This window comes from Anolis sagrei, chromosome 13 (genome assembly GCF_037176765.1).
Source record: "Anolis sagrei isolate rAnoSag1 chromosome 13, rAnoSag1.mat, whole genome shotgun sequence".
NCBI classification, from domain to species: Eukaryota; Metazoa; Chordata; class Lepidosauria; order Squamata; family Dactyloidae; genus Anolis; species Anolis sagrei.
Genome location: NC_090033.1, coordinates 5,784,779 through 5,806,897, shown reverse-complemented (window position 1 = coordinate 5,806,897; position 22,119 = coordinate 5,784,779). Strand labels below are relative to the sequence as shown.

At 46.6% G+C, this 22,119-nt stretch overlaps 1 protein-coding gene across 4 annotated transcripts in view; it reads left to right on the top strand.

Moving 5' to 3' along the window:
* CLSTN1 (calsyntenin 1) overlaps window positions 1–22,119 on the top strand; it is a 75,331-nt gene that overhangs the window by 47,357 nt on the left and 5,855 nt on the right. For 2 of the 4 annotated variants that reach the window (XM_067473020.1, XM_060758946.2), the window contains 11 exons: window positions 1,120–1,368; window positions 5,856–5,977; window positions 6,069–6,231; window positions 10,718–10,768; window positions 13,245–13,402; window positions 13,988–14,136; window positions 15,309–15,535; window positions 16,128–16,298; window positions 16,888–17,033; window positions 19,076–19,217; window positions 20,692–20,876. In XM_067473020.1, the coding sequence (XP_067329121.1) occupies window positions 1,120–1,368; window positions 5,856–5,977; window positions 6,069–6,231; window positions 10,718–10,768; window positions 13,245–13,402; window positions 13,988–14,136; window positions 15,309–15,535; window positions 16,128–16,298; window positions 16,888–17,033; window positions 19,076–19,217; window positions 20,692–20,876 (1,763 nt within the window). The remainder of the gene's footprint in view (window positions 1–1,119; window positions 1,369–5,855; window positions 5,978–6,068; window positions 6,232–10,717; window positions 10,769–13,244; window positions 13,403–13,987; window positions 14,137–15,308; window positions 15,536–16,127; window positions 16,299–16,887; window positions 17,034–19,075; window positions 19,218–20,691; window positions 20,877–22,119) is intronic. The other 2 variants (XM_060758945.2, XM_060758944.2) reach the window with 1 other exon arrangement.

Here is a 22,119-nt window from a genome sequence, read left to right as displayed (position 1 = left end):
GACTGGGCCATAGCAACGCGTGCAAGGGAACAGCTAGTGTGTGATGTGTGTGGATATATATGTATGTATATGTATGTATGTATGTATGTATGTATATACATCTGTAATGTTCGTTTTTGGAGACCTCATAACTCCAAAACCACTGGACAAATTGACACCAAATTTGGACACAATATACGTATCAAGCCAACAAGTGACCATCATTTATAAAAACACCGAAAAACACAGCAGAAGAGACATAAAAAGCCAAAAAACAAAAATTACATTACAGCGCATGCGCAAATACGCAAGCATACACAAATATATACACACACAAAACGCATATATACACAGACTGGACCACAGCAACGCGTGGCAGGGGACGGATAGTACATAATAATAATTATATATAATAATAATAATAATATATTATTATTATTATTATTATTTTATTACATGTACATGCACACTAGGTCCAAGTGTTTGGGGTTCATCAGAAATCTTCAGAATGGCCAGGACAGAGATCTGGGTGAAAGGAATGTGAGCTCAGGCGGTGTTTCTGAGATAAGAATTCTCCAGCTCATAATGCGTTCTTTCATTCCGTCTCTTTGTGTTCATTTCTCGGCTGCCTGGCTCTTGTGCGCGGAACGTGGGGCTGAAAAATAAATTTGATCTGTCGTCCGCTTGCCCTTGAAAGTGGCGGGCTGGGATTTGCTCCCTTCCTTCGCAATCTTCCGTGCTGGCCGCAGCGCTGGCAAAATGACCGTCCGAGGTTGGGGGGCCCATATTGTGGGGCGAGCGCTGAGACTCAGCAGTGCCATTCGTCAATCTGAAAAAGGGAATTGCGCCGGTGGAGTGCCATTACTGTATAATGGAATTCATGTCACAGAAGGGCCAGAGGTACTGTAGATAATGGGAGCTGGAGATTGGCCAACGCATTAAATAACCGGGGAAAGGAAATCTGTGCAGGTCTGCTGCAGTGAAAGTTGAGCCCACAACACTGGGGTGATATTTTGCTGCTAACGCTAGCATTTGTCAGCGCGTAGAATTGGAAGAGAAGTCACAAAGGGCAACTCATTGTGTTTGTTTTCCTCCAGCGGGAATCTGCTACGGCCTTATTTTTTCATAATTCAATTTCAGGTGCTTCCTCCGACACGGCGGAGCTGCTCCCGCCTCCCAGCAACACGGCCAACTGGACGGTCGGCCTCCCGACGGACAACGGCCACGACAGCGACCAGGTCTTTGAGTTCAATGGCACCCAAGCCGTGAAGATCCCCGATAATGTAGTCGCCGTCAACATGAAGGAGCCCTTCGTGATCTCCGTGTGGATGAGGCACGGGCCCGGAAGCCGAGAGAAGGAGGCCGTCCTATGCAGCTCAGACAAGACAGGTTAGGAAAAGGCCAAAACCAGGCTGGGAAAGAGCTGGTGGAGTTCAAACCACTGGTTAAATGCCACAACCCCTTAATTCTTCTATGCTGACGATCATGCCATCACCACTCGAGCAGTGAGCTTTGAAATGGTTGAATAGAAGTTCTCCAAAGCTCTAGGTCAGTGTTTCTAGACCTTCCTAATGCCACGACCTCTTAATAAAGTTCCTCATATTGTGGTGACCCCCAAGCATAACATATTTGTTGCTATTTCGTATTTATAATTTTGCAACTGTTATGAATCACAGTGTATATATCTGATATTCAGGATGTAGTATTTTTAATTGATTAGCCCTTAGGCCAATGCGTCTTAACTTCTCTAATGTCACAACCCCTTAATGCGGTTCCTCATGTTGTGGTGACCCCCAACCATAATGTTATTTTCATTGCTACTCCAGACTGTTATGAATCGTAATGTAAATATCTGATATTCAGGATGTAGTATTTTTTAAATTGATTAGCCCTTAGGCCAGTGTTTCCCAACCTTCCTAATGCGGCGACCCCTTAATACAGGTTGTCGTGACCCCGAACCATAACATTATTTTAGTTGCTATGTCATAACTAATTTTGCAACTGTTATGAATCATAATGCAAATATCTGATACACAGGATGTATTTTCATTCACTGGACCGAATTGGGCACAAATACTTGATACACCCAAGTTTGAATACTGGTAGGGTTGGAGGGTTTTGATTATGTAATTTGGGAGTTGTAGTTGCTGGGATTTATAGTTCACCTAAAATCAAAGAGCATTCTGAACTCACCAATGATGCAGTTGAACCAAACTTGGCACACAGAACTTCCACAACCAAGAAATAATATTGCAAGGATTTGGTGGGCATTGAGCTTGAGTTTGGGATTTTGGAAGTTGTAGTTCACCTACATCCAGAGAGCACTGTGGACTCAAACAATCTGGATAGATCTGGACCAAACTTGGCATGAATATTCAATATACCCAAATTTGAACATTAGTGGAGTCTGGGGAAAATAGACTTTGGCATTTGGAAGTTGTAGTTGGTGGGATTTACAGTTCGCCTATAATCAAAGAGGATTGCATGACCCACCAGTGATAGAATTGGGCCAAACTTCCCACACAGAATCCTCATGCCTTGAAGGGTCTCGCTGGCATGAGCCTCCCTCCAGCCTTGCACACTCTCCCTCACTCACACATGGGACACCACGCTGCCAAACTTCCCACACAGAATTGGGCCAAACTTCCCACACAGAATCCTCATGCCTTGAAGGGTCTCGCTGGCATGAGCCTCCCTCCAGCCTTACACGCTCTCCCTCACCCCATACATGGCGCACTATGCTGCCAAACTTCCTACACATAATTGGGCCAAACTTCCCGCACAGAACTCCCATGATCAACAAAAAATACTGGAGAGATTTGGGGGAAATTGACAATTATTTAGAGGAGATAATGCCTGCTCTCCCCTCTCTGCTTAGATTCTCAGAAACTGCCCTTTCCTGCCCATGTGCACCACGCATACCTGCTCTCCCCTCCCCGCTTAGAGTCTCAGAAACAGCCCTCCCCTTGGTTGAGAGGCCATCCAATCACAGCAGAAGAGGGCTATGCCTTGAAGGGACCTGCTGACATGCGCCTCCCTTCAGTCTCACACGCTCTCCCTTTCCTGCCCATGTGCACCACGCATACCTGCTCTCCCCTCCCTGCTTAGAGTCTCAGAAACAGCCCTCCCCTTTGCTGAGAGGCCATCCAGTCACAGCAGAGGAGGGCTATGCCTTGATGAGACACACTGACATGTGCCTCCCTCCAGTCTCACACGCTCTCCCTTTCCTGCACACGTGCCCCACGCACGCCTGCTCTCCCCTCCTCACTTGGAATCTCAGGAACAGCCCTCCTCTTGGCTGAAACCAGCCTATCACAGCAGAGGAGGGCTTCCGGTGGGAGGATTCTCCATCTCTTTCCAAAATGGAAGAGAAGGTCGGGTGGAGAGATCCTCAGATCTTGACCCCTCTGAAACCCCCTCGCGACCCACCTAGGGGTTGAGAAATACTGTGTTAAATAATGCCGTGGAATATTCAATTGAGATAGAAGGTAGAGGAGGGAAGAGCCCATAAGAACATATATGGATGCAGTTGAAAAAATAATAATTGGCCCATCTCTGATTTTTTTATTTTTCCATTGTTGGCACAGCTTAGATTTCAAGTTACAATCTGTTCTGTTTTTGTGCTTTTGGGGAAAAGTTACAATTCTTCCTGTTCACAGCAGTCAGAAGCGTGGGTGTCGTTGCCTGGTGGTTCTCTGTAGCAGGTTGTTGGAAGACGATTCCTTGGCATTTTTGCAAATGCACAAAAGACTTGATTGAAGTCGGTTGTGTTTTTTTTCCCCCTTTTGGGAGAACATATTTCTCCCCTTCCCCGCTTTCCTCCCACCTATGAATAGCTTCCTCTGTGAATAGCATCAGCTTGTGAACACTGCAAACAATAATTTGGGAGATGAGAGTGATACAAAGGAAACGGGATAACTTTGAGTTTTGTAATTCCAACTTCAATAGAGAATCGTCGCGGGCTGCCATCTGGAGACCGCAACGGCCATTTTGAGCGAAGGAAACTCCGCTCTCCCAAGACTCGACCGGAGCTGTCTTCCAACTTCAGAGCATTTCCTGCTCAATTTAATAGAGGAAATATCAATCTGTGTTGATAGGAACCGGCATTGTTGGAGGAAGGAAAACACCCTGCCTTTCTAATCGCAAACACCCGCTCTTTCAAACCGAATCTATGCAAGATGAGCTCAAGATGTTTCCCTTCATTAAAAAAATATGACTTTGGAGTCTTCAAAATAATTGGGACTGAAAGACACAGCTCTGAAACACTAGTTAATTATTATTATTATTAGAACCATGCTTTCTTTGATGTGCTAGGGCAGTGTTTCTCAACCTGGGTGGGTTTCAGAGGGGTCACCAAACACCATCAGATACATATATTTCTGATGATCTTAGGAACCCCTTTGGCAGAGAAGGCTGAAGATCTCTCCGTCTGTCCTTCTCTTTCTTTTTGGAAAGAGACAGCGAGGGAGAGCATGCAAGGCTGGAGGGAGGCTCATGCCAGCGTGTCCCTTCAAGGCATAGCCCTCCTTTGCTATGATTGACCAGCCTCTCAGCCAAGGGGGTGCTGTTTCTGAGACTCCAAGCAGGGAGGGGAGAGCAGGCATGCTGGGTGCATGTGAAGGTGAGAGAGAGCATGCAAGTCTGGAGGGAGGTGTGTGCCAACATGTTCCTTCAAGGCATAGCCCTCCTCTTCTGTGATTGACTGGCCTCTCAGCCAAAGGGAGGGCTGTTTCTGAGACTCCAAACAAGGAGGGGAGAGCAGGTATGCTGGGTGCATGGCAGCGTGGTGTGCATGTGTGCATGTAAAGGCGAGGGAGAGCATGCAAGGCTGGAGGGAGGTGTGTTCCAATGCGTTCCTTCAAGGCATAGCCCTCCTCTTCTGTGATTGACGCCTCTCAGCCAAAGGGAGGGCTGTTTCTGAGACTCCAAACAAGGAGGGGAGAGCAGGTATGCTGGGTGCATGGCAGCGTGGTGTGCATGTGTGCATGTAAAGGCGAGGGAGAGCATGCAAGGCTGGAGGGAGGTGTGTTCCAATGCGTTCCTTCAAGGCATAGCCCTCCTCTTCTGTGATTGACGCCTCTCAGCCAAAGGGAGGGCTGTTTCTGAGACTCCAAGCAAGGAGGGGAGAGCAGGTATGCTGGCTGCATGGCAGCATGGAGTGCATGTGAAGGTGAGGGAAGGGAGAGCATGCAAGGCTGGAGGGAGGCTGACACCAGCGAGCCCCTTCAAGGCAGGGGGGTTCTGTGTGGGAAGTTTGACCCAATTCTATCGTTGCTGGGTGTCAGAATTCTTCTGATTGTAAGTGAACTTCAAATCCCATCAACTATAACTCCCAAATGCCAAACTCTGTTTTCCCCAGACTCCACAATGTTCACATTTGGGCATCTGTTCAGCAGTGGAACTTTCTGCCCCAGAGTGTGGTGGAGGCTCCTCCTTTGGAGGCTTTTCAACAGAGGCTGGATGGCTATCTGTCGGGGGTGCTTTGAATGCAATTTTCCTGCTTCTTGGCAGAATGAGGTTGGACTGGATGGCTCATGAGTATTTGTGCCAATTTTGGAACTCCACAAAAAAGCTCCTGTTTTGTAGCTCCAGTGAGGTTCTGTTCAACCATTCTAAAGCTCCCTGCTGGGTGGTGATGGCATCATTATCGGCGTAGATTAAACTGTTTGTCTTTTCTGGCAGTGGCTGATCATTTGTGTCAATGTTAAGTATTGATGGAGCAAGCACGCTCCACTGAGGCAGACCGCTCTTCTGTTTTCGCCATCTGCTTTTCTGGCCCTGAAACTCAACAAAAAAGCTCCTGTTTTGTAGCTTTGGAGAGCTTCTGTTCTGCCCATGTTGTTGTATGGTAACACATCTGCTTTTGCTTTACACAGATATGAACCGGCACCACTATTCTCTCTACGTCCACAACTGCCGGCTTGGATTCCTCTTCCGCCAAGACCCCTCTGAAGGACAGAGTTACAAACCAGCGGAGTTCCACTGGAAACTGAACCAGGTGGGCATGGGGAAGACCTAGGGCACTAAGCCCCAGAACTGCCATAATTATGACAGATTGTTGACTTGTTGAACCAACGTTTCTCCTCCAGGTGTGTGACAAGGAATGGCACCACTACATCCTCAACGTCGAGTTTCTGGCCGTCACGCTGTACGTCGATGGGGTGTCTTTTGACCCTTTCCCCGTGACGGAAGACTACCCGCTGCATCCTTCCAAAATAGAATCCCAGCTGGTGGTTGGCGCTTGCTGGCAAGGTAAGATCGCTTCTAGGTAGGGCTGGCCTTGGCATCCCGACAGCAGAAGACGTTGCTTTGGAATCTGCTGGGATTTCTCATTCTCTGAGACTTGTTTCTTCCCATTCCAGTTTTATGGACGTCGTTCCTTGGGTGTGTGTCTCTCTTCGCTGAGAGCGTGCGAAGGAACAGATGGAGGTTGCAGAGTAGAAATACTGGTTCAGCATTGGATACACTCTGCAGTCGCCCTTAATTATGTCGGACTGTTTGCAAAGCCCAGGTGGTTGGCACTCTCACCATCTGTTGGCACCGCTGCCTTTGGAAAGGCACGCTAGTTGCAGCACTCAGGACTGGGGAGAAGGAGGAAAGTGAAACCACCTAGATCAGTGTTTCTCAACCTTCCCAATGCCGCGACCCCTTAATGCAGATCCTCCTGTTGTGGTGACACCTCCACCCTAACATTATTCCCGCTGCTACTTCCTAACTCTAATTTTGCAACTGTTGGGGTCCCATCCAAGCCTATTATTATAATAAGAGTGGACTAGATGGCCTTGGCGGTCCCTTCCAAGCCTATTATTATAAGGGTGGACTAGATGGCCTTTGGGGTCCCTTCCATGCCCATTATTATAAGGGTGGACTAGATGGCCTTTGGAGTCCTATCCAAGCCTATTATCATATTGGACTAGATGGCCTTTGGGGTCCCTTCCAAGCCTATTATTATAAGAGTGGACTAGATGGACTTTGGGGTCCCGTCCAAGCCTATTATCATATTGGACTAGATGGCCTTTGGGGTCCCTTACAAGCCTAGTATTATAAGAGTGGACTAGATGGCCTTTGGGGTCCCGTCCAAGCCTATTATAATAAGAGTGGACTAGATGGCCTTTGGGGTCCCGTCCAAGCCTGTTATCATATTGGACTAGATGGCCTTTGGGGTCCCTTCCAAGCCTATTATGATAAGAGTGGACTAGATGGCACTCTGAACTCCACCAATGATGGAATTGAACCAATCTTGGCACACCACCTACATGGCCAGCATCAAATACTGGTGAGATTAGGGGGTAGTTTTGAATTCTGGGAGTTGTAGTTCACCAACACCAAAAAGGAAGAGATTTTCAGCCTTTTCTGCCAAAAGGGTTCCTAAGAGCATCAGAAATATGTGTTTTCTGATGGTCTTTGGCGACCCCTCTGAAACCCCTCTTGTGACTCCCCCAGGTTGAGAAACAGTGACCTAGAATGTATCCCAAAATGTCTTTTTTATTTGACTTTCCGGTCCCGTTTCGTTGTCTCAGGATGTTGCCAACGTGCAAATATGTGTATGTGTTAAAAGATTTGGCTTCTTACGACTATAAAAAGAAATGCAGCAGCAAGAGGAAGTTTTTAATATGCAAAGCAGGTTGGCACCGCTATTCCACGGAGGATGCAGAATGCTGACTCACGATCTCCAAGCGGCGCTTTCTCTTGTCAGCATCCGGAGAAAATGGATCCCTGTTTTCATCTGAAAGCAAAGGAAGAGATGCACGCTTGTTCCAAGGCTGTGGAAACCCAGTGAGGAGTCTACTGTATACCATGCAGCTGTGGATAACTCTCCATAGGTGCCACCGAACACAGACACGAATCAAGGAACACGAAAGGCATTGCAGACTAATCCAACCAGAGAAGTCAGCCAAAGCAGAGCACCTAATGAACCAACCTGGACACAATATATTATTGGAGAACACAGAAATGCTGGACCACTCTCACAACCACCATGTCACGTGACACAGAAATCCACAAGCATGTGGACAATGTCAACAGAAAGGAGGAAACTATGAAAATGAACAAAATCTGGCTACCAGTATTTAAAAACTCCAAAATCAGGACAGTAAATAAAAAGTAACATTCAAAAACAGGGGAAATCCAGACAAGAAATAATGAGGGACAGCTAATCACCTCTCAACAAAGGATTCCTCCAGGCAGTAAGAAGCCACACCTTGAAAACTAGGCCATTCAATGCTAATCAAGGTGGCCAATTGAAACGTTCACACCGACCTCCAACAGACAAGAGTTCTTTCTCTCACTCTGGACAGTATTTCACAGATATATAAACAATCAGGGCCAGCTAATCACTTCCCAACAAAGGATTCCCCCAGGCAAGAATCAGCCCGGCTTTGAAGCTGCAAGGCCACTCGATGCCCATCAACCATTTCAAAGCTTCCTGCTTGAGTGGTGATAGCATGATCGTCAGCATAGATGAAACTCTCTCTCCCTTCTGGCAGTGGCTCATCACAACATTCATATTTGCCTCCAACAGACAAGAGTTCTTTCTCTCACCCTGGACAGTATTCCACAGATAAATAAACAATGAGGACCAGCTAATCACTTCCCAACAAAGGATTCCCCTAGGCAGGAATCAGCCTGGCTTTGAAGCTGCAAGGCCACTCGATGCCCATCAACCATTTCAAAGCCTCCTGCTTGAGTGGTGATAGCATGATCGTCAGCATAGATGAAACTCTCTCTCCCTTCTGGCAGTGGCTGACCACAACATTCACACTTGCCTCCAACAGACAAGAGTTCTTTCTCTCACCCTGGACAGTATTTCACAGATATATAAACAATCAGGGCCAGCTAATTACTTCCCAACAAAGGATTCCCCCAGGCAGGAATCAACCCGGCTTTGAAGCTGCAAGGCCACTCGATGCCCATCAACCATTTCAAAGCTTCCTGCTTGAGTGGTGATGGCATGATCGTCAGCATAGATGAAACTCTCTGTCCCTTCTGGCAGTGGCTGATCACAACATTCACACTTGCCTCCAACAGACAAGAGTTCTTTCTCTCACCCTGGACAATATTTCACAGATATATAAACAATCAGGGCCAGCTAATCACCTCCCAACAAAGGATTCCCCCAGGCAGGAATCAACCCGGCTTTGAAGCTGCAAGGCCACTCAATGCCCATCAACCATTTCAAAGATGAAACTCTCTGTCCCTTCTGGCAGTGATTGATCACAACATTTACACTTGCCTCCAACAGACAAGAGTTCTTTCTCCCACCCTGGATATTCCACGGATAGATAAACCTCACTGTCTGGGGAATTCCAGACAGGAACCAATTAGGGCCAGTTACCACTTCCCAACAAAGGATTCCCCTAGGCAGGGAGAAGCCAGGCTTTGAAGCTGAATGGCCCATTCAGTACTAATCAAGGAGGCAATTGCAGCATTCACACTTTCCTCAAGCAGACCAGAGTTCTTTCTCCCACCCTGGACATTCCACCTCCCAGCAAAGGATTCCCCCAGGCAGGAAGCAGCCAAGCCTTGAAGCTGCAAGGCTTTGCAATGCTAATCAAGGTCAGTTGCAACATTCACACTTCCCTCCAACAGACAAGTGTTATTTCATCCACCCTGGACATTATTCCACAGATATATAAACCCCATTTTCCTAGTTTGCAACAGACCTCACAACCTCTGAGGATGCCTTCCAAAAATGTGGGTGAAACGTCAGAAGAGAATGCATCTGGCACAAGACCTCTGTGGATATCTCCCTCTGTGGACATTCCACAGATATATAAACCCCATTTTCTTACTTTCCAAGAGACCTCACAACCTCTGAGGATGCCTGTCATAGATGCAGGTGAAACGTCAGGAAAGAATGCTTCTGGAACATGACCTCCGTGAACATCTCCCTCTGTGGACATTACACAGATATATAAACTCTATTTTCCTACTTTCCAGCAGACCCCACAACCTCTGAGCATGCCTTCCAAAGATGCGGTTGAAACGTCAGGAGAGAATGCTACCTGGAACATGGCCAAAAACCCACCCAAGATGCAGGCTGTTGGACTTAATTACCTGTAGGGATTTTATATTTTCCTATTCCTGTCTTTTCCTCTTATTTTTAAGGGTTCTTCCTTGTTCGAAACAACCTACAGTGTGGGTCAAAAAGTGAGCCTTCTTTTCGTGGGGTTGCAATGCAAACAGTTGCACCCACACATTGTTGTGTGCTGTCAAATTGTACTAGACTTATGGTGATCCTGGTTTTCTTTGCAAGGTTAGTTCAGCGGTATTGTCGAAGGCTTTCATGGCCGGAATCACTGGGTTGTTGTAGGTTTTTCGGGTCATTCTCTAGAAGCATTCTCTCCTGATGTTTCGCCTGCATCTATGGCAAGAGGTTGTGAGGTTAATTCAGAGGGAATTTGCCTTTGGCTGTGCGTGGATTCGAATCCTGGTCTCCAGAGTCCTAATCCAGTGCTCAAAATGTGTACCCCATAGTACCGGACGAAAGAAAACTCCTTAGTTACTTTCCCCGTCTTAGGGATTCCTTGATGTGTGTTCCCAGATGAATCTAAATGGGTTTCCTGAAAGCAGAGCCTTTGGACTTGTTCTGAAATTACGATTCTGTACCGAATGCCGAGAGAGCCGAGCGTCTGGTAAACAGAGCACGTCGCTCAAGGATGGCATGCTGCGACAGATAAAACGTACCTCTCCTAACCACCCGGTTCCTTCTTCCTTTTCTCTTTTGCCTTCTCTGCAGACTATTCAGGAAATGAGAACGACACCGAAAAGGCCACCGAGAGCCCTGCAGGTTGCTGGTCTTCTCTCTCGCTCTATATTTCCCATTAATTTCTTTTTTTCCGCCCCTCGATTTTCAGCCGACGCATTGCTTCATCTCACGCACAGCATGAAATGACAGCATTACATGGCGGCCGTCGAAATGACATGATTGTTTGACAGCGCTTGTTTTCTTTCATTTTACTTTTCTTACACGCTCACTTCTTATTTCAACCCTCCCACCTCCCGCCCAATCCAAATACAAGCTCAAAAGCAGTGACGTGAGGAAGCGATCGGTTGTTTGACTATTTATTTATTGTGTCAGAAGAAAATTGAAGGTGCAGTTCTAATGTATTTAAGAACACAAAGTTAAAAACTGGGCATTATCCTAAATGTTGTTTGACATGTCCAGCTGGTTTTCCCTGTCATAGGCAGTAAGAGCACCTAAAGCTTCAGAGAGCTTCTGTTAAACCATTTCAAAGCTCCCTGTTTGGGTGGTGATGGCAGTATCGTCCACATAGATGAAACTCTCTGTCCCTTCTGGTAGCGGCTGCCCATTTGTGTAAATGTTAAACATTGATGGAGCAAGCTGGTTTTCCCTGTAATAGGCAGTAAGAGCACCTATAGCTTCAGAGAGCTTCTGTTCAACGATTTCAAATTCCCTGCTTGAGTGGTGATGGCACGATCATTAGTGTAGATGAAACTCTCTGTCCATCCTGGCAGTGGCTGCTCATTTGTGTAAATGTTAAACATTGATAGAGCTATCTATATATGTGTTTGGAAACTTAATAAAGATCAATTAAAAATAACATTGATAGAGAAAGCTGGTTTTCTCTGTAATAGGCAGTAAGAGCATCTAAAGCTTGGGAGAGCTTCTGTTCAACCATTTCAAAGCTCCCTGCTTGAGCAGTGATGGCATGATCATCAGCATAGATGAAACTCTCTGTCTCTTCTGACAGTGGCTGGTCATTTGTGTAGATATTAAACATTTATGGAGCAAGCTGGCTTTCCCTATAATAGGCAGTAAGAACAACTAAAGCTTGGGAGAACTTCTGTTCACCCATTTCAAAGCTCCTTGCTTGGGCGGTGATGGCACGATCATCAGCATACATGAAACTCTCTGTCCCTTCTAGCAATGGCTGGTCATTTGTGTAGATATTAAACATTGATGGAGCAACCTGGTTTTCCCTGTAATAGACAGTAAGAGCAGCTAAAGCTTCAGAGAGCTTCTGTTCAGCCGTTTCAAAGCTCCCTGTTTGGGTGATGGTGGCACGATCGTCAGCATAGATGAAGCTCTGTCCCTTTTGGTAGTGGCTGGTCATTCTTGTAAACGTTAAACATTGATGGAGCAAGCACCTAAACCCGTGGAGAACTATGCAACCATTTCAAAGCTCCCTGCATGGGCAGTGATGGTATGATCATCGGCATAGATGAAACTCTTTGCCTTTTCTGGCAGTTTGTTGGTCATTTGCATAAATGTTAAACATTGATGGAGCAAGCTGGTTTTCCTTGTAATAGGTAGTAAGAGCACCTAAAGCTTCAAAGAGCTTCTGTTCACCCATCTCAAAGCTCCCTGCTTGAGCAGTGATGGCGCGATCGTCAGCATAGATGAAACTCTCTGTCCCTTCTGGCAGTGGCTGGTCATTTGTGTAAATGTTAAACATTGATGGAGCAAGTTGGTTTTCCCTGTAATAGGCAGTAAGAGCACCTAAAGCTTCAGAGAGCTTATGTTCACCCATTTCAAAACTCCCTGCTTGAGCGGTGATGGCACGATCATTAGCGTAGATAAAACTCTCTGTCCCTTCTGGCAGTGGCTGGTCATTTGTGTAGATATTAAAACATTGATGGAGCAAGTTGGTTTTCCTTGTAATAGGCAGTAAGAATACCTAAAGCTTTGGAGAGTTTCTGTTTACCCATTTCCAAGCTCCCTACTTGAGCGGGGATGGCATGATCGTCAGCATAGATGAAACTCTCTGTCCCTTCTGATGGTGGCTGGTCATTTGTGTAAATGTTAAACATAGATGGAGCAAGTTGGTTTTCCCTGTAAGAGCATCTAAAGCTTCTGTTCACCCATTTCAAAGCTCCTTGCTTGAGTGGTGATGGCATGATCATCAGCATAGATGAAACTCTCTGTCTTCAGTAATCCTCAGAGCCCGAGAACTTGTTCTTAAGATTTTTTTGGGTGGGTGGGTGGCCATTTTCTCTGCCTCTGGTGCGCGTTCAGCATGGCAGCTCTGGCATCTTGAATGTGGACGTTTTCACGACTTGAGCAAAGTCATTCCACTTCACTCCCCCAGTGCCATCTCAATATATTATTGCATGAGTGACCTTTGTTTCTTAAGTTCTGCATTATTATTATTTTGTTTCCTTTTCCACCGTCCGGTTGTGCTTGAACATCAACTGCAAGGTTAACCCCGGAATGGGCACTGACTAACCTGCATGCCAGTTGGGGCTGAAGGAAAAGTCAAATCTTGATGCTCAAGGTGACTCTCTTGCTTTACCCCTCCAAGGTGGCGAACTCCGCATGGCCCAGTACTTCCGAGGCAACCTGGCTGGGTTAATGATCCGCTCCGGAAAGCTGGAGAACAAGAAGGTGATCGACTGCCTGTACACCTGCAAAGAAGGGCTGGATCTGCACGTGGCAGATGGCGCTAGCAAGGGCCTGAAGGTAAATGTTTACCTCTGTGGGGTTGCGCGGGTCTCTAAACACCAGAAAGCAAAGATTGAGTAGCGCTATCTTTTCAATGTCATCTGTCTCTTTGTAATGAAAGGGGGAATGATGTCTCCCCCACACACCACCCGCATGCCTGTCAAGGTTGACTTTACCTGTATCTTTCGTATCATTGACAACCTTGAAATTTTTCCGTAGAGGACACAGAGAAGGGGGGAATTAAATGACTCGCGCAGCCTTGAGTGTTGCTCTCCTTTCTCCCTCCATAGGTATTTGTCAATAATTTTGGCTTGCTCGTCCGACATAAATGGGCTGCCAGAATGTTGGATAAGTGAAAATGTTGGATAATACAGAGGGATTAAGGAAAAGCCTATCAATCCTGAGCAATAATAATATTTATTATTTACTAGCCGTCCCCTGCCACGCGTTGCTGTGGCCCACATGGGGGTCCTGTGTGGGAGGTTTGGCCTCATGTAAGCCGCTCTGAGTCCCTGTTGGGGGAGATGGTGGCGGGGTATAAATAAAGATTATTATTATTATTATTATTATTATTATTATTATTATTATCTTGCCCGCTTCCAGGTCCACATGAACCCGAGCCAGTCGGCCGTGACCCTGGAAGGAGATGACTTTGATCGCTTCGACAAGGCCATGCAGCACATCTCCTACCTGAACTCGCGCCAGTTTCCGACGCCCGGCATCCGCAGGATCAAAATCACCAGCACCGCAAAGTGAGTCCGCTTGTTCGTCAGAGGGGAGAGGTTGGATTGTGATAGAATCGACGGTCTTCACTGGAGGACATTTTTCAGACTTGCTTTAGTTGGGTTTCCATCTCACACCAGAGTTACATAGGAGCTTTTTACACACAACAGTCTTCACACTGGGGCTTCCTCTCACACTGAGGCATTCTCATACTAACACTGAGGCTTACCTCACTCTGAAGTCTTTCTCTCACTGAAGCCTTCTCACACTGAGGGCTCTCTCAGACAGAGGCGAACTAATACCGAGATCTTCTCATAGTGAGGCCTACTGACACACTGAGGTATTTCTCCCACAGAGACCTCTCACAGACTGAGGGCTACTAAGCTACAGGCACACATCTCATACTAGAGCTACACAGGAGCTTTTTACACACAAGTCTTCACACTGGAGCTTCCTCTCACACTGAGGCATTCTCATACTGAGGCCTACTAACAGTGAGGCCTACCTCTCTTTGAGATCTTTCTCTCACTGAAGCCTTCTCACACTGAGGGCTCTCTCAGACAGAGGCGAACTAATACCGAGACCTTCTCATAGTGAGGCCTACTAAGACACTGAGGTATTTCTCCCACAGAGACCTCTCACAAACTGAGGGCTACTAAGCTACAGGCACACATCTCACACCAGAGCTACACAGGAGCTTTTTACACACAAGAGTCTTCACACTGGAGCTTCCTTAGTGGGAGAAAGGCCCCAGTCTGAGAGAGCCCTCAGTGGAAGAAAGACCTCAGTGTGAGGTAGGCCTCAGTTTTAGTAAGCCCCAGTAGGAGAACACCGCAGGTGGTTGGACAGGATGGCCCACCAGGTCTCTTCCAGCTCTATGATTCTATGATTGTAGTGTTGGCTCACCTCAGTGGGAGAAAGGCCCCAGTCTGAGAGAGCCCTCAGTGGAAGAAAGACCTCAGTGTGAGGTAGGCCTCATTGTTAGTAAGCCCCAGTAGGAGAAGACCGCAGGTGGCCCACCAGGTCTCTTCCAACTCTCTAATTCTATGATCTATCAGATATTTCTGTGCTGGGCAAGAGAGGCAGAACTGAGGTATGCCTTCTGATTGGTTTTTAAAATGCTTGTCCCTGTTGATGATGCTCATTCCATGCGCTGCGAGTCTCCCCTCCTGATGGCAGCCATCTTGCGTGGCCTTTGCAGGTGCTCCAGCGACGAGGCCTGCATTGCCATTCCCTTCGTCGATGGCTACGTCATGGTCTTGCAGCCCGAAGAGCCCAAGATCAGCCTGAGCGGCATCAACCACTTTGCCCGGTCGGCTTCCGAGTTCGAGAGCCCCGAAGGCGTTTCCCTCTTCCCTGAGCTTCGCATCATCAGCACCATCACGCGGGAAGTTGAGCCGGAAGGGGATGGCGATGAGGATCCCACAGGTAAAGGACGCTCAGCGGACAAAATAAGAGTGGTGGGATGATGAAAGATAATATGGCAATACAGAAGATGTTTGCCTTCATTGGGAGCAGCATGACGGATCGGTTATTGTAGCTACATCTCCCTATTTCACCCTTGGAATATATCCAAGAGATTGAGATGCTTGTCTGTTCTTAAGGTGAAAAGCACACGCCTGCATTTTAGATGGATTAGGAATCAGCTGGTTTTCCCTGTAATTGGCAGTAAGAGCACCTCAAGCTTCAGCCATTTCAAAGCTCCTTGCTTGAGTGGTGATGGCACGATCGTCAGCATAGATGAAACTCTCTGTCCCTTCTGGCAATGGCTGGTCATGTGTGTAAATGTTAAGCATTAATGATGCAAGCTGGTTTTCCCTGTGATGGGCAGTAAGAGCACCTAAAGCTTCAGAGGGCTTCTGTTCAGCCATATCAAAGCTCCCTGCTTGAGTGGTGATGACACGATTGTCAGCATAGATGAAACTCTGTCCCTTCTGGCAGTGGCTAGTCATTTGTGTAAATGTTAAACCTTGATGGTGTAACCTGGTTTTCCTGATTCTCTTCTTCCTTTTCTTCACAGTCCAAGAATCCTTGGTATCTGAGGAGATCATGCACAATTTGGATACTTGCGAGGTCACGGTGGTGGGAGAGGAGTTGAACCAGGAGCAGGAGAGCTTGGAGGTGGACATGGTGCGCTTGCAGCAGAAGGGCATGGAGATGAGCAGCTCCAACCTCGGCCTCATCATCACAGGTATCCCCACAGACGCAACTTGGCATCCAAACATCATATCTACAGAACAGAGGTGTTTACGTTTCACGGCAGGAGGCTACTGAAGTCTGAACTGTCATTGTAATGATCTCAGTACAGCAAGGCACTGAAACACATCGTCTTGTCTAAAAGCTAATTTATTAAACACAAAAAATAATATTTACTCTAAAAGCTAAGCAGAACAAAACTTGCTTCCATCTCTCACGGCTTTATGACATCCACACGTTGTTATCTAAACTTTAGCACCTCCTTACATTCCACAGTGACGTGATGACAACGATGCTCTCGATGCTAGACAGCGTACATAGCTCTCCACACTAAGATTTACGACTCTCTAGGAATGCCGCTCCTCTTCATGATACAGTTAACTCTTTCCACACAGGAATTACAACTTGGCACGTTGCACTACAAGGCATCACATTTCTAACATACAAACACTAGCTTTGAAAACTACAATTCACTTAATCAAAACACACACATATATCATCAACATGAACATACTTCTTTTCCTCAATAACTTGTTCTCATTGCTTGCCCCCAAATGATAGCTTCTGTGTTGTGCTCCTTCCAGGGGTCGATACCATGGCCAGCTATGAAGAGGTTTTGCACTTGATCCGCTACCGCAATTGGCACACCGTCTCTCTGTTTGACCGCAAGTTCAAGCTGGTGTGTTCAGAGCTCAACGGACGTTACATCAGCAATGAATTTAAGGTGGAGGTATGTCAGCAGGCCTTCTGTGGAATGTCCAGGGTGGGAGAAAGAACTCTTGTCTGGGTACTTTTAATTAACTGGGTATTTTTGTTTACAAAAGTGTAAGTCAAGCACTAAAAGAGTAAGTAGGCCGAAGCCTGTTAGAGTTAGTGGACCAAAGCTAGTGTCGTCCTCAGGAGTGTGAGGTAAACCTCTGTGTGAGAGAAGCCTTGTGTGAGAAAGCTCCTGTGTGTGAAGGCTCCTGCGTTGAAAGCTACTATGTATTTGTTTATTTGTGTTATAGAAACCTTGTTATTGTAAATAAGGCTTAAAGATGAAAGAGTTCGTAGGCCGAAGCCTGTTAATCAATGGGCCAAACTAGTGTCGTCCTGAGGAGTGTGAGGCAAACCTCAGTGTGAGAGAAGACTTGTGTGAGAAAGCTTCAGTGTGAAAGCTGTTTCGTGGAAAGCTACTATGTATTTGTTTATTTGTGTTGTAGAAACCTTGTTCTTGTAAATAAGGCGTAAACCTGGAGCCTGACAATACAATTAGAAATATTTAAAATTAACTTGGTATTTTTGAATACAAAAGTGTGAGTCAAGTACTGAAAGAGTTAGTAGGGCGAAGTCTGTTAGAGTCGGTAGGCCGAAGCTAGTGTCGCCCTGAGGAGAGTGAGTAGACCGAAGCCTGTTAGAGTCAGTGGGCCAACGCTAGCGTCGTCTTGAGGAGCATGAGTAGGCCAAAGCCAGTTAGAGTCAGTGGGGCAAAGCTAGTGTCGTCCTGAGGAGTGTGAGGCAAACCTCAGTGTGAGAGAAGCCTCGTGTGAGAAAGCTTCAGAGTGAAGGCTGCTTCATGGAAAGCTACTATGTATTTGTTTATTTGTGTTGTAGAAACCTTGTTCTTGTAAATAAGGCGTAAACCTGGAGCCTGACAATACAATTAGAAATATTTAAAATTAACTTGGTATTTTTGAATACAAAAGTGTGAGTCAAGTACTGAAAGAGTTAGTAGGGCGAAGTCTGTTACGAGTCGGTAGGCCGAAGCTAGTGTCGCCCTGAGGAGAGTGAGTAGACCGAAGCCTGTTAGAGTCAGTGGGCCAACGCTAGCGTCGTCTTGAGGAGCATGAGTAGGCCAAAGCCAGTTAGAGTCAGTGGGGCAAAGCTAGTGTCGTCCTGAGGAGTGTGAGGCAAACCTCAGTGTGAGAGAAGCCTCGTGTGAGAAAGCTTCAGAGTGAAGGCTGCTTCATGGAAAGCTACTATGTATTTGTTTATTTGTGTTGTAGAAACCTTGTTCTTGTAAATAAGGCGTAAACCCGGAGCCCGACAATACAGTTAGAAATATTTAAAATTAACTTGGTATTTTTGAATACAAAAGTGTGAGTCAAGTACTGAAAGAGTTAGTAGGGCGAAGCCTGTTAGAGTCGGTAGGCCGAAGCTAGTGTCATCTTGAGGAGAGTGAGAAGGCCGAAGCTTGTTATGAGTCAGTGGGCCAAAGCCAATGTCCTGAAGAGAGTGAGTAGACTGAAGCCTGTTAGAGTCAGTGGGCCAAATCTAGTGTCGTCCTGAAGAGAGTGAGTAGACTGAAGTCTGTTGGCATCAGTGAGCTAAAGCTGAGGAGAGTGAGTAGGCCGAAGCCTGTAAGAGTCAGTGAGCCAAAGCTAGTGTTGTCCTGAAGAGAGCGAGTAGGCCGAAGCCTATTAGAGTCAGTGGGCCAAAGCTAGTGTCGTCCTGAAGAGAGTGAGTACGCCGAAGTCTGTTGCCGTCAGTGGACCAAAGCTAATGTTGTCCTCAGGAGAGTGAGTCGGCTGAAACCTGTTGGAATCAGTGGGTCAAAGCTAGTGTCGTCCTGAGGAGTGTGAGGCAAACCTCTGTGTGAGAGAAGCCTCGTGTGAGAAAGCTCCAGTGTGAAGGCTGCTCTATGTAAAGCTGCTATGTATTTGTTTATTTGTGTTGTGGAAACCTTGTTAGTGTAAATTCTGCAACTATATTATTTTACTACAAAGACAAGCATCCTATGGAAGAGAGAACATTGGCCTGGACCCTTTCCCTGACCTCCCATGTTTCTTCCAGGTGAATGTGATCCACACAGCCAACCCCATGGACCACGCCAGCCATATCGCAGCACAGCAGCCCCAATTCGTCCAGCCAGTCCACCATTCCTTTGTTGACCTCGCGGGTCACAACCTGGCGAACCCTCACCCAGGCTTCTCAGGTAAGGCCTCGTCCCTTCCTTGACCCCCATCAGCTCTCCTTTTGCCCCTTCCAACCCCTTTCGGTGGTCCGTCTCTTTCCAGCCGAGCTTTGATATCCTTCTGGCTCCCTTCCTAGTGGCGTCTGGCTGATGCATTAAGCGAGTGATGCCTTAATGTCTTGTGGGCTGTGAAATTCAAGTCCTCCCAAGAGACCGAAATAACCTGCCAGATTTTTAAAACATAGCTTTTTATGAGAGCGAGAGAAACCAAAAGTGCCTCAGCCTATATTTCCCTTGGCTCAAGGGAAGAATGAAATGGCTAAACGATTCCCAAACCTGGGAAAGTGTGGGTTAGTGTTCCCTTGGAGCGAGGATGAATGGAGAGGCAATTCTGGATTTTCTGTCAAGTTGAGGACATTCCCAGCTCCAAGATACTAAATGTTGGGTTGCTGTGAGTTAAAAAATGTTATGCTTAAAACTTAAAGTAATTCTTTAAAAACCAGTTGATTGGTGAATTGTATGGCCATGTTCCAGAAGCATTCTCTCCTGACATTTCACCCACATCTGCTGAATGCCAATAATGTGCAGTCCAGAATGTCATGCATTCTGAGGGCGCTTGAGAAGTTTGGGGAGCTAATGGTCCCCTTACTTAGGAATTCGTACACTGGTTTCCTTGTTACTGCAACCTGCTGTAGTAGCTGCTCAACAAGAACAAGGCCGGGGTGGAGCAATAATTTAAGCCCTTGTGCTGGGAGGGCTGCTGACTGAAAGGTCAGTGGTTTGAATTTGAGGTGCGAGAGGAGCTCCCATCTGTCAGCTCCAGCTTCTCATGCAGGGACATGAGAGAAGCCTCCCACAGGATTGCAAAACATTTGGGTGTCCCCTGAGCAACGTCCTTTCAGACAGCCAATTCTCTCACACCAGAAGAACTGCTGACCGAAAGGTTGGTGGTTCGAATCCAGGATGTGTGAGGCAAACCTCTGTGTGAGAGAAGCCTTGTGTGAGAAAGCTCCAGAGTGAAGGCTTTCTCATGTGTCAGCCCCAGCTTCTCATGTGGTGATGTGAGAGAAGCCTCCCACAAAGATAGTAAAACATCTGGGCATCCCTTGGGCAACATCCTTGCAGACAGCCAATCCTCTTACACCATGATGGACTGCTGACCGAAAGATCAGTGGTTCGAATTTGAGGTGCGAGATGAGCAGCTTCAGCTTCTCGTGCAGGGGCATGAGAGAAGCCTCCCACAGGGTGGTAACACATCCGAGCATCCCCAGGGCAACGTCCTTGTAGACGGCCAATTCTCTCACACCAGAAGCGACTTGCATTTTCTCAAGTTGCTCTTGACATGAAAAGAAAACAAAATATTTTATGTGGTGGTAAATACAATTTACTCTCAACTGCTCAACACTTTGATACAGGAAACTGTGCCCACTCTATGCATCTTCTAACAATACCATCTTTTCTCTTTCTTCCTGCTGACATCTTTCAACCCTCCTAGTGGTTCCCAGTACTGCCACGGTTGTGATTGTGGTGTGCGTCAGCTTCCTGGTTTTCATGATCATTCTCGGGGTCTTCCGGATCAGAGCCGCCCACCAGCGAACGATGCGGGACCAGGACTCTGGGAAGGAGAACGAGATGGATTGGGACGATTCCGCGTTGACCATAACTGTTAACCCCATGGAGGTAAGCCTTGCTGATGTCACTCAGTTAGTTTTTTAGGTGCCTACAGCTAACAGTTTTGTTGACAAGTGTGTTCTGGATTCCTAAGAATCTCTGAAGTGTGATCAGGAATCTCAGAATAGTTGTCTTATATCCATGGATCCAATAAAATCAAACTCCAAAAATATCAATCTCCAGAATTGTTTACAGGCCCTCTTAAATCCTCCAATACACAATTATACTGGTACACATCGAAACACAATAAGAAAAGAAAATACCATATATATTTGAAGATAAGCCGAGTTTCTCAGACCTTTTTATGGGCTTATAATGAGGTCAAACCAGCCATCGGAGTCTGGAGGCCATTGTTTGCAATATATGATCTATTTCTGTCTCCTCTTCCCCTCCCTACACTGTGTTTTCTTTTCTGCTTCTGCTCTGCTTCTCCTCCCAGGCTGGAATATTTTGAAAGGGAAAGGAGGGGAGAGAAGCCCTTGCAAGGCATGATCTATTTCTCTCTCATCTTCCCCTCCCTAAACAGTGTTTTCTTTTCTGCTTCTGCTCTGCTTCTCTTCCCAGATTGGAATGTTTTGAAAGGGAAAGGAGGGGAAGAAAAGCCCTTGCAAGGCATGATCTATTTCTCTCTCCTCTTCCCCTCCCTAAACAGTGTGTTTTCTTTTCTGCTTCTGCTCTGCTTCTCCTCCCAGGCTGAGATGTTTTGAAAAAGGAAGAGGAGGGGGAGAGAAGCCCTTGCAATATATGATCTATTTCTGTCTCCCTTTCCCCTCCTCAAACAGTGTGTTTCCTTTACTGCTTCTGCTCTGCTTCTCCTCCCAGGTTGGAATGTTTTGAAAAGGGAAAGGAGGGGGAGGGAAGCCCTTGCAATATATGTATTTCTGTCTCCTCTTCCCCTCTCTAAACAGTGTGTTTCCTTTTCTGCTTCGGCTCTGCTTCTCCTCCCAGGCTGGAAGGTTTTGAAAAGGGAAAGGAGGGGGAGAGAAGCCCTTGCAAGGCATGATCTATTTCTCTCTCATCTTCCCCTCCCTAAACAGTGTGTTTTCTTTTCTGCTTCTGCTCTGCTTCTCCTCCCAAACTGGAATGTTAACAAAAAGATTTGTACTTATTGGGGGTGGGGGGGTTCGTTTTCGTTTAATTTCTGAAAACAGAAAAGAGAGACAGATGAAAAGACCAGCGAAACCGATCCAGATAGCCGAAAATTTTGGAAAATACCTGAGGCAGAAGAAGACTCCTCCATTTTTTTCTTGGA